The sequence below is a fragment of the Cebidichthys violaceus genome, unplaced genomic scaffold, assembly GCF_023349555.1.
Source record: "Cebidichthys violaceus isolate CVI_PGR_0920_01 unplaced genomic scaffold, fCebVio1.0.p SCAF_53, whole genome shotgun sequence".
Lineage (NCBI taxonomy): Eukaryota > Metazoa > Chordata > Actinopteri > Perciformes > Stichaeidae > Cebidichthys > Cebidichthys violaceus.
Window position 1 is genome coordinate 847501 of NW_027176739.1, and position 11967 is coordinate 859467.

The 11967-nt window shown below is 41.6% G+C and overlaps 1 protein-coding gene and 3 non-coding genes across 4 annotated transcripts; 2 read left to right on the forward strand and 2 right to left on the reverse strand.

Moving 5' to 3' along the window:
• Positions 1 to 164: 164 nt before the first annotated feature.
• Positions 165 to 8772, reverse strand: zgc:152891 (uncharacterized protein LOC767741 homolog). Its single transcript, XM_068731705.1, has 15 exons — positions 8738 to 8772; positions 6418 to 6598; positions 6081 to 6339; positions 5452 to 5533; positions 5185 to 5274; positions 4987 to 5102; positions 4547 to 4719; positions 4316 to 4459; positions 3976 to 4179; positions 3110 to 3196; positions 2847 to 3016; positions 2172 to 2287; positions 1966 to 2066; positions 1303 to 1473; positions 165 to 926 (listed from the first exon to the last, which is right to left on the reverse strand). Exons 2-15 carry the CDS (start codon positions 6583 to 6585, stop codon positions 747 to 749), a joined length of 2061 nt encoding a protein of 686 aa, XP_068587806.1. The 5' UTR covers positions 6586 to 6598; positions 8738 to 8772; the 3' UTR covers positions 165 to 746.
• A 418-nt stretch (positions 8773 to 9190) lies between these two features.
• Positions 9191 to 9263, forward strand: trnav-uac (transfer RNA valine (anticodon UAC)). Its single transcript has one exon. It is a non-coding gene; the product is annotated as a tRNA-Val (tRNA).
• Positions 9264 to 9424: 161 nt separating this feature from the next.
• On the reverse strand, positions 9425 to 9497 carry trnaa-cgc (transfer RNA alanine (anticodon CGC)). The gene has a single exon. It is a non-coding gene; the product is annotated as a tRNA-Ala (tRNA).
• An 864-nt stretch (positions 9498 to 10361) lies between these two features.
• Positions 10362 to 10443, forward strand: trnas-uga (transfer RNA serine (anticodon UGA)). The gene has a single exon. It is a non-coding gene; the product is annotated as a tRNA-Ser (tRNA).
• Positions 10444 to 11967: the final 1524 nt, after the last annotated feature.

The following is an 11967-nucleotide window of genomic DNA, read 5'->3' on the forward strand; positions in this document are numbered from 1 at the left end:
GTTTGATGGTTGACTAGTTATTGATAACAAAAACATTTACAATCAAATACATTACATAACAATAATTAACTCAATTAAAAGTTCAAGTAAACAATTTACAGGAAGTTGACAATTTACACATATTTAATTGAGACTCTTTATTATTTCAATATTTGATGGAAATGCGTTGACACGTCATTCAGGCACGTTTTCGAGCCTTATTACCAATTTGATTAAATCAACCGTTTTTGGTCATTTTACTGTAATTTTCGATTTTTGAGCAAATGCAAATAAACACACAACAAACAACTATTCTGCATGTAAGAATTAAACATATTTAAAACACACTCAAATGTAATAAAGTCCCGCTCTGTTCATCTGAATGCAGATGTTTATTTTGATTTGACAAATGTGTCAAAATGAGCCAGAAGAAATCGTCTCATGAAAAAAACCTTTTTGTGCACACGATACTACAATATTTTACTTTATCTCCAAAACAAGCTGTGTGATTGTGAACTAGTTATTGAAGAAAGTAGAAGAACATAAATTTAACAGCTGATTACTAACGTGTGTGTATATCACAACATAAAAGCATAAAAAAGAAGCCAAATGTTAAAAAACAAACTTATAGTACTCATGTACTGGTCTTATGGAGTACATGAGGTACAAAATGAACCTCATTGATCAGGAATATAACTGATAATCACATCCAGCTGTTCTTCAGAGAAAATCACAATATGTTGGCCGGTGAAGAAGAAGAAGCAGATTTAAATGGCGACGCTGTTATCGATGCGTCCAGGACAGAGGTACGTATACGGCAGCTCCAGTTGGCGGTTGCGCTCCGTGATGTCATCAGAAATGGCCCTGAGGTCGGCCTGCACCGCCTCCACCAGACCGCGGTGGGCGTCGTCTCTGAAAACCGCCTCCTTGTAGTGACACAGGGGAACCTGCAGGGGGCGACACACACAGAGCTCGTTTCCACTTTAAATCACTTCTACAACCACAAACGTTCGGTAGATAAAGGTGAACACAAATCAGCCGGTTAACGCGCTACGATGTAGCGTGTTAGCGTACAATCATGCCGACATTTAGCATGTTTGCATGCTACGTTAGCATCGCCACCTTTGCTGATCGTTCAAAATATACTGTAAAATGTAATAATTTTAAATGATTACACATAATGCAGGTTTGAAATAAAGATTGTGCAATAGTTAGGTTTAGGAAAGATCGTGGATTATACGTATATAAATAGATTTCATTGGATATCAACATATTCCATTCATTTTGGAGGTATTCATGAGGACAGTGTGGGCGGAGCCTCACAAAGTCGACGGCGGGCTGCGACAGCAGAGTCAGCGCCGCCTGGATGCGACATGTTGAGTTCACATCGGGCAGGAAGGACACGATGTCGTCCTCCGTCAGCGAGCGTTTGACCTGCGGAGGAGGACGTAACATGGAGGCCGGACAGTTTGGCATCCAGAGAGCGAAGTCCAGCTGGAGGACACAAGGAGAGAGAAGTCAGTAACATATTAATGTCCTAAAGGTCTCAGGTGGTGTTGTTTTTAAAGCGGTACACTGATGAACGTCCTCCAGTGATGTCACTTGAGTCAGAAAGAAGTGAGACTGTTCATCTCTGCCGCTACTAGGGTAACACACCTGAATCTCACACACACAGGACGGCTGGCGGATCGAGTTGCATTGTGGGTAATGTAGGCGGCGGACAGAGGAGGAAGAGTGTGGAATAAAAATCTTGTTGATTTGGATCCTTTTTCTTTTTTAAACTTTGGAGAACTCTTTTAAAGGAAATCTCAAATACGGTTCCTTATACAATGAAGAGGATTCTCAGCTCTAATAGTCAGTTGACTACTGAAAACTCTTCATATTTACATAGAACACAAAAACTGTCCTGCAATTTGAGACAATGTTTTAAAAAATGAAATGAGACTATAGAAACCTAAAAAAAACTCTTTGAGAGAAGTCGCCCACCTGGGAGAAGTTGACAGCAGCGTGTAGAGCCGAACAGGAGAAGATCATCATGGTGACGAACGTGGACACTTGTGCTCTGGTTTGGAGGGACGGAGGGAAACCTGGGGGGGGGGGGGGGGGTGACAGGGGACGGTTTGTCTTCTGTTTGCTCTCTATGACATCATCATCAGGGGACAGATTGTGGATCAGCTGTAACAAACAAACACCTGAGCTGTGGCTGAAGCTGTGAGCGTTGATGTCGGTGATCCAGAGTTGAAGCTCAGAGTCCTGCTGCACCTCATCGTCTCCACTGTAATAGAGATCCACCCAGCTGACCACGAACCTGCAACACACACACACACACACACACACACACACACACACCCTTTAACATTTAAACAGTCTCAGTATAAAACCACAGACTGTATGTAAGAGGTGGACGTAGTCGTCGTGACGTCATTCATTAGTTTGTGGATGTTTTGAAGCCTCGAGTTCAACGTTTTGTTCGTCGCCATCTTGTTTTTTTGTAACCAGTGAACAGGAAGTGACCGTATCTGAACTGACTAGAGACGGCGTATATACGTCAGAAACACTACCGCTTTAACTAAAGTAGCAGAAAACACCAGAGAGAATGTGCTTAGTTACTTTAAATCGCTGTTGAAAAAAGGAAAAAGAAGGTAGCTTGAGCCTTTCCTTTATTCTCCAGCATTCGGTGAGGTCAAACTTCACACATCATGATGAATTAAAAATAAAATCAGAAAACCTCTCTCATGTGATGAAAGCTGGAAGATAATCTTCTGTGTTTTAAAGTAGAAGCTGTGGATCGTCGGTGTCGGACACAGAGGTCCAGTTTCTCCCTCTCTCAGCTGCACCGATCACCTGGGGGAGGTGTGTTGGTTTACCTGTGCAGGGCGTCCCAGACTCTCAGGGCGTCCTGGGCGTAGTAGCTCTGAGGCAGTTTGTCCACGCCGCGGCGCCTCAGGTCATCAGGGACACACAGAGACTCATAACGGATCCTCTCTGACGCCCGCGACAGGAGGACCGGTAGCGCCTCCAGACCAGAACCCGACGCCTTGACGAACGAGACAACACAACAACGGATTACTGCACCACGCCGGTCTCCACACCGCCTGCTTTAACACTTCTGTTACGGCCGATGACGGACCTTATCGAACACCCCGTTAGCAGCCAGCAGCGTCATCCGGGCCTGGAAGTTGATCTGTAGTGACGTCCTGACGTGAGGCATCAGCAACTGTCCACAAAAAAGACAAAACACGTCAATAAACATTATAATGTGGAAACATTTGGAAATATTTGGAGACTGCTGAGAAGACTAGAACGTTTAGTTTTGAGTTTTAATCTTTTCATCATCAAACCAGTTTAGTCAAAGATGCTGATTTCAAGAAACTGATCATATATTGTAAACAGTTTAGTGGAGAACTAAACCACTTGTTTTTAGCTCTGTCTTTGGTCTCCACCACCTCTTGAGGGACACATCTCCGTCTTTAGCTGCTAAATGCTCCACTTTGTTCACCAGCTCGTCTCTAACTGAGTCTGTCTGCTTTAGTGCTTTAGGTAGTGTACACTGGCTTTTACAGCTTTTTCTCTGAAAATTAAGCAACAACTTAACGCAACAACGTAACATCCGTAAATAAATAACAGCCACCTTTAGCAGACTTTCTTCAGTAACGTTGCACCACAAATATGAAGACATCATTTAAATGTTGTCTCACAACTGGACATGAACAGCAGTCTCCTGGGTGATAGTCCTGTTTGTTTTACCCACCCTTAGAGGAATGTATTATCTAAATACCACGTAAGTTTTATAACCGGTCACTCGATAGACTTCGTCACTTGTTCTGATGAAATGCAAAAACACAACAGTCATTGTGTACATGGTTTACAGAAGCGTACAATGCCAACACCCTTCCTGCATTTTTAGGTGAATTAAACCAAAACCGAATGCTTAAATCCGTGTTCTCTGTTTTACAGTATGATCAGCTTCATTTCCAGTGTGGTGAGTTTGTCTACCTGGTGCAGCGGGTGCGGCTCTGGAAGCTGTCGCAGCGTGGCCACGCAGCACAGCTCTGCCAGCATGTGAGTCCTCAGGTAGTGGGAGGCCAACTGGTGACACTGGAAGTCTGCGCTGTGAACCCAAATCTTAGCCAGCAGCCAATCGCAGCCGGGGTCAGAGGGCAGGAAGACCGGGTTCTGAGGGCCGGGAGTCTGCTGCAGCTGAAGGAGGAAGTACATTTACTCAAGTGCTGTTCAAGTCCACATTTTAAAGGTGCTTGTACTTGATTTGAGTCTTCAGTTTTATGCCACACTGTTCTGCAGCGGCGTCACCTGAATCACAACACCTGCAGTTCACCTGGATGGCGATGGGGACCAGCTGTCCCTGTCGGTTCAGGTGGAGAAGGCACAGCGGGGCGGACAGGTACGTCTGCTTTCCGTTGATCACGTTGGCCGGGACGCCGTCCAAAACCTCGTAGTCCAGCAGGTAAACGTTCCCCCTCTGTCACATCACAGAACATCAAGATAGAGCAGCTGTATCAAAGGGCACAGCTGGCAACAGCTGGAAGTCAGAGAGCGACATGCACACCTCTAGCTCCTGCTCGAGGGAGGAGCCTCCGGGCAGGAAGGGGCGGAGCATGTCAGAGGTGACGGACAGGTTCGGAGGGAGGAGGCGGGTCTGACGCAGCATCAGCGGGTTACAGCCGTTCAGACATTGGTAGCCAAAATACCAATCCTCCATCCAGTGAGCCTTAACGAACCCTGAGAGAAATGAACCGATGAACAGGAAGGGACCATATCTGGACTGAGGAGGAGTGACGTAGAGACGTCGTATACGTCTCTGGTAGAGACCTGTCAATCAGCGTGTAGCCCCGCCCCTAAAGCATCCCCTCTTTATGGTCTGTTTGACTCTAAATGGAGCATAATGTACTAAATGAACATCATGCTGTATTGAAGAAGACTGTAAACTCATGTTTACAATGAGTTACTGTGGTTTTCACAGTGTGGTGATCTTGTTTTCTTTCTTACTGGCGGTGTTGTTCTGGTGTCCGATGTGAGCGAAAACCGTCTCCAGCTCTGTGAAACTGGACCAGGCCTCCAGTCGGCCGGCGAAGCCTTTCAGATAGTGCATGTTGCCGGCTGAGCTGAGGACAGAGAAACAAACACAGCTCATCTCCTGAGTCGGTCTACCTGGTGTTTGTGACTCATTAAAGTGTGTGACGTTACCTCTTGTGTGTGTAGCTGAGGTTCGGCTCGAGTTCAGACAGACTGTTCATGTCGACGCATTGAGGAGCGCCATCGACGAAACTACGCCATCTGCAATACAAACACGAGAAGAGAGTTTGTTGTAGTGGATGAAACTGTTTGACACAAACAAATGTTCTGTCAGATTTGGGTTTAACTTGTGAAACTCCATGAAAACCCTCAAAACTGTATTCTAACAGAGATCCCGACATTTAACGACGATATCAAACATTTCTGTTTGTCTTTTACCTGATGAGCTTCTGCTGAAGCTGCAGCTGTTTGAGTCGCTGCTGCTTCAGCTTCTCTTCTGTCTCGTCCTTCAGCAAACACACTGGAATGAAGGTAGTAATACTAATGATAACGATGTAACAAGTACACTCTGTTACAGTAAAAGCACTACCACACTGTAAAAATACTCTGCATCAGTAAAAGTACTAATAATACACAGTAGAACTACTCTGTTGCCAGGAAACGTATGAAAACTACACTGTAGAAATATTTTGTTTGTAGTAAAAGTATTAAAACCACACTGTACAAATACTCTGTCACAGTGAAAGTACTCAAACCACACTGTACAAATACTCTGTCACAGTGAAAGTACTCAAACCACACTGTACAAATACTCTGTCACAGTGAAAGTACTCAAACCACACTGTACAAATACTCTGTCACAGTGAAAGTACTCAAACCACACTGTACAAATACTCTGTCACAGTGAAAGTACTCAAACCACACTGTAAAAATACTCTGTTACGCTAGAAGTACAAATACTACTGTAAAAAGACTCAGCAAATGTGTGTCAGTATAATCAGTCAAATGTCGTTAACGTATTCAAACTGTGACGGGATCCTCTTCTCTATCTTTTAAAGGGAACGTACACTTTCCACTCCTCAACTCCACGTCGCCCTCTGCTGGTCGCAGCCACCGGTCACACGGGAACACTTGTACCTGTGGATCCCTCTCAGGCTCCGCCCCCGTCCCACCTCGCCCTTCCTCCTGACCGGCTGCCAGCTTGCGGACTTCCACCCGGCTGCAATGCCAGTCCAGGTCGGGGAATCCGGTCTGAGCCTCCAGACGAAGTCGAACCAGAACCAGGCGACCCAAAGGACCGTCGGCCCGGACCCGAACCGGACACGACTGTCAGGAGGAGGAGATCGTCATTGGTAAATATTCGGTGAAAAGGATAAACATTTAAAGAGTCATGATGAAACTCACCAACCCGGGCAGGAGATGATGGTCGCCCTCGCTCACACTGATGGGCGGAGTCTCCCCCTGAGAGCCAATCAGGCTGAGCCACAGGCGGCTGAAGGTTCCACAGGTGTGACCAGGTGAGGTGTGGACGGTGACCTCAAACTCCCCACAGGAGACCATCATGTCAGACATGGTGGTGAGACAGCTAGTGAGGACAGGGAGACTGACTTTATGAACCATTAACATGATATCATGTCCTTAGACCTGTTAGCTTTAGCGTCAGCCTGTTAGCATGATATCATGACCTGAGACCTGTTAGCTTTAGCTTCAGTCTGTTAGCATGATATCATGTCCTTAGACCTGTTAGCTTTAGTTTCAGCCTGTTAGCATGATATCATGACCTGAGACCTGTTAGCTTTAGCTTTAGCCTGTTAGCATGATATCATGTCCTTAGACCTGTTAGCTTTAGCTTCAGTCTGTTAGCATGATATCATGTCCTTAGACCTGTTAGCTTTAGCTTCAGTCTGTTAGCATGATATCATTACCTGAGACCTGTTAGCTTTAGCTTCTGTCTGTTAGCATGACATTAGCGAGCTAATCTTTGTCCTGATGGTTGTAGAGTTGGTATTTGGCTTCTAGATCTAAAGGTCAACACACTGCTGCTAGAAAAAAAACTTTTATTTTGTGATTTAAAATGTATTCTATGGTAAATTTCCCTGCTGACTCTGATACCAGCTCATTTGTTTATCTCTCTGATATTTGACTTGGAAATGAGCTACAGTTAGCGTTAGTGAGGGCGTTAGTCGTGTCCAACGACAAAAACTACACTGCATTCTTTTATCTGAAAGGTCACTTCCTTCTTCTGTTGACGAGGGAACTTCCTGTTCTGAGTTTAACTGTCTGAGAGCAAATAGAATGTGTCAGATATTCAAACGAAATATAAGAAGCAGCTTTTTGTCCATTGAAGTTAGAAACGGAAACAACAACTTGAGCCAATTCACACGTCTGGCTCTGTTCAGATATTAACCAATAGGAGGACATGTTGCTCAAAATGATGAATAGATATTGAATAGTTCTTCAGGCTGTTTTGTTAGTTATTTCTTTTTTATTGTTGTAAACTTAATTCTTCATATTTGTTCAATTGTTTGCGAACATGTTCAGCAAATTATATATTTGAACATATTTCAAGGTTCTGTTGTTACAGAACCTTGAAATATATATAATATAATAATACATTACATTACAGTCATTTAGCAGATGCTTTTATCCAAAGCGACTTACAATAAGTGCATCAACATTGGTAATCAAAAGAACTACTAGTCACCAGAAGTCATAAGTACATTTCCTTTAAACAAGCATCTAAGAGCCTGAAGCAGAGCATAACTCAGAGCCAAAGTACAGAAACAAGAAAAACAGTTAGTGCTATAAGTAATACGAATACAATAAGTGCAACAAGCTAGTATGAATACAATAAGTGCAACAAGCTAGTATGAATACAATAAGTGCTAAGTGGAAGGCTCAGGGTAGCACTTCCTGAAGAGGTGGGTTTTCAGCCTGCGCCGAAGAAGATATATATAATAAGAAGAATATATAATAATATAATACATATTTTTAATTTAATTTGTTTAGAGTTCATGAATAAAAGGCAGGCGGAAACATCAGCTTGCAACACAAACATGACAACTGTTTAATTTGTTTTGTTCTTTTTAGTGATTATTATGTACTTTTTAATAAAATTTAATGATAAAAAAAACCCATTTGTTTACCTTCTGCATGATTGTTTTATCAGATTTATTTTCAAACAAGGTAAGACATATAACACTTGATTTAACTACATACAAGACCATTTAAAACCTCTAAGGAACAGTATATATATATATATATATATATATATATATATATATATATATATATATATATATATATATTATATATATATATATATATATATATACTGAGAATCTGGTGAACATTTAAACATTAAATACACACAAGGTGAGTTTTTAATTCTGGTATTAACATAGTCAATATTTGTAGTCTCTGCAAATTGACCGAAAGTATAAAACAGATAAATTAATATAGAACACTGTGAAGAAAATAACATGAATGGAACCGTTCAGTGATATGAAATATTCTTGTAGTTATTAATAATAATAATAATAATAATAATAATAATAATAATAATAATAGATAGATAGAAATTAAACAAAAGACATTCAATTTGCACCAAAGTAATGTTATTATGAATTGATTTTAATTAAATTTAGTGTTCGTTAAATGAATACAAAGTACATTTTAAGAAGTATTCTACATCCTGAATATTGTTAACTGGTGAGAAACAAACCTTTAGAGCGACGCCTCCTCTCCTCTCTGTTAAAGTGTTGAAGCTGCAGGTAAACAACACGTCTCTTATTTAAAGCTCCGCCCACAAAAACACACCTCCACTTCCTGAATGAGTCCCCTACGGGTACCTCAACACCAGGTCATGTACTACTGTACCTGAGTATGTATACTTCAGAGGGAAGTATTCTGTCTGTATTCAGTGAAGAAGAATTCAGATCTCATACTCAAGTAAAAGTAGAAATACACTGTTATAATCAAAAGTATAACAGTATTAGCATCAAACTGTACTTAAATACAAAAAGTAAATGAATGATGTATGAGATATTATTGTACTATAGTTATTGACGTGATCATCACTTTAATGTTGCAGCGGGTAAATATTTATTTGAATTACTGTAAGAAACATTGTATATAGATGTATATATTTAGACCTCTGTACGAGCCTTTTGCATTCGGTTCCATAGTGTAGCGGTTATCACGTCTGCTTTACACGCAGAAGGTCCTGGGTTCGAGCCCCAGTGGAACCAGAATTTCATTTTTGACTTAAAACGACTTGATTGTGTTTATCGTGTTACGATGAATCCGTCGCACGTGAGGCACGTGAGAGATTTGTGGAAGCCGGAAAATCACTTAAACGTCAGTTCACTCGTCATGTGACCGGAAGTACACCAGACAGAGATGGTAAAAAATGAGATGCCGGGGATTGAACCCGGGGCCTCATACATGCGAAGCACGCGCTCTACCACTGAGCTACATCCCCATTGGTGCATTAATGAACCAATTTCCCAATTTAAAAGAAGGATAGAACCCGGAGACAGTACTTTTAGATGTTTTGCCTTCATCAATAAATATATAAATGCATAAATAAATGTATGAATACAGAAATGAATGAATAAAAGAATAAATAAAGGCAAACATTTATTTAAAGCCTTTATTTATTAATTCCTGTATTTATTTATTTATACATGTATTAATGCATTTATTTCTTGATTAACTTAAGTCATATTCTGTCCTCTATAACAGTGATTCTGAACTGGTGGGTAGCGATCCACTTTTGGGTCGCGGACACGTTTTCAGTGGGTCGCAGGCCCCCAAAAAAAGGGGATTTTTAATGCAGCGGAGTTATTCACACTCTTAACAGTATTTGGCGTTAATTACTTGTAATGTTTTTTCAGCTCAGGTTCAAACTGCTCATCTTTTCAATAAATCACCCAATACTCAATTTTTACTGAATGGAGCATGAACGCATCATATGTGACCGAATGGAAACTGAATGAAGAGTCTGTTTTATTTTGGTAATATAGCTTCGGCCACCAGTGGCCTCTGCTCAGAGGAGCACGCACGAGACGTACGTCGGCGGGAAGACACGGCGGAAGAATACGCCATCTTGGATTTCACATTACCGCATTGACTTTAATGTGATTTACTGTCAGTCATTCTATCGGTCTAAATCGTGTTGTTGTTGTGTTGTGCACCCCCACCCCCCCACCCCCAGCTGACCGGCAGCAGCAGACGGTACTTGCGCGCTTATTGCTCCACAAACTACACACGGAAGTTGTAAACAAACCAGGTAATCACCGCTGTAGCAGCTACAACATGTACCGGTGAGGGCAGTGATGACGTAAGCTGCGATGGCCGAGTGGTTAAGGCGTTGGACTTGAAATCCAATGGGATCTTCCCGCGCAGGTTCGAACCCTGCTCGCAGCGGACAGGTGTCTCCTTTTGTTCCAGGTGAACGAGGTGTAGTTCATCATCTGACCGCGTCAGAGTGTTTCCATGTCGAATGAGTAGTGACACACTTAATACACCTTTAATGTGGTATAAACATTAAGTGTACTATGGATATTTAGATGTATAGACAGAATACGCAGTATGGACATGTAGTCATGATGACGATGGTGAAGACAAATTATTGTCTCTCACCGGCTGTTGTTCTGTGTGTGTGTGTGTGTGTGTGTGTGTGTGTGTGTGTGTGTGTGTGTGTGTGTGTGTGTGTGTGTGTGTGTGTGTGTATTATGGCCACCTGCTCTGTCTGGCCTTTACCTTCAGAACAAAATGTCTCTGTTCTTCAACAACATGACGCCTCACTGTCTCTCTCTCTCTCCCTGTCTGTCTCTGTCTCTCCCTGTCTCTCTCTCTCTCCTGTCTTTCTCTGTCTCTCCCTGTCTCTCTCTCTCTTTTCCTCTTCCTGTCTGTCCCTCTGTCTCTCTCTCTCTCTTCCTCTTCCTGTCTGTCCCTCTGTCTCTCTCTCTCTCTTCCTCTTCCTGTCTGTCTTCCTGCAGACTTGAGGTGTCTCACAGTTTGAGACATCTGTTCTGTCCTTCATGTTGTTTGATGTTCATAACAAACAAGGTGAAACCAGTAAAGACTGTTAAGGTTTTATATAGTCACACTATAGAGTACTTCTACTGTAACAGAGTATTTCTACAGTGTGGTATTAGTACTTCTACTGTAACAGAGTATTTCTACAGTGTGATATTAGTACTTCTACTGTAACAGAGTATTTCTACAGTGTGGTATAGTACTTCTCTGTAACAGAGTATTTCTACAGTGTGATATTAGTACTTCTACTGTAACAGAGTATTTCTACAGTGTGGTATTAGTACTTCTACTGTAACAGAGTATTTCTACAGTGTGATATAGTACTTCTACTGTAACAGAGTATTTCTACAGTGTGGTATTAGTACTTCTACTGTAACAGAGTATTTCTACAGTGTGATATTAGTACTTCTACTGTAACAGAGTATTTCTACAGTGTGGTATTAGTACTTCTACTGTAACAGAGTATTTCTACAGTGTGATATTAGTACTTCTACTGTAACAGAGTATTTCTACAGTGTGATATTAGTACTTCTACTGTAACAGAGTATTTCTACAGTGTGGTATTAGTACTTCTACTGTAACAGAGTATTTCTACAGTGTTGATATTAGTACTTCTACTGTAACAGAGTATTTCTACAGTGTGGTATTAGTACTTCCACTGTAACAGAGTATTTCTACAGTGTGGTATTAGTACTTCTACTGTAACAGAGTATTTCTACAGTGTGGTATTAGTACTTCTACTGTAACAGAGTATTTCTACAGTGTGGTATTAGTACTTGTGATTGTGATCAATTGGCAGCAAAAAAAAGAAACTGGTTCAAACTGAGGCGTTGTAAATATAAAATATATAAATATATCACAACAAAACAGATATCTACAATCCTGCTCCTCAGATGATGATCCCTTTAC

What these genes read in the sequence shown, in the direction of transcription:
- zgc:152891 (XM_068731705.1), bottom strand. Translation starts at nt 6,585, where the DNA reads ATGTCTGACATGATGGTCTCCTGTGGGGAGTTTGAGGTCACCGTCCAC. An exon ending in CTTCAGCAGAAGCTCATCAG is followed by an intron (nt 5,275 to 5,451) that starts GTAAAAGACAAA and finishes TTTGTATTGCAG; the next exon opens with ATGGCGTAGTTTCGTCGATG. An exon ending in CGCAGCCCGCCGTCGACTTT is followed by an intron (nt 927 to 1,302) that starts GTGAGGCTCCGC and finishes CGCCCCCTGCAG; the next exon opens with GTTCCCCTGTGTCACTACAA.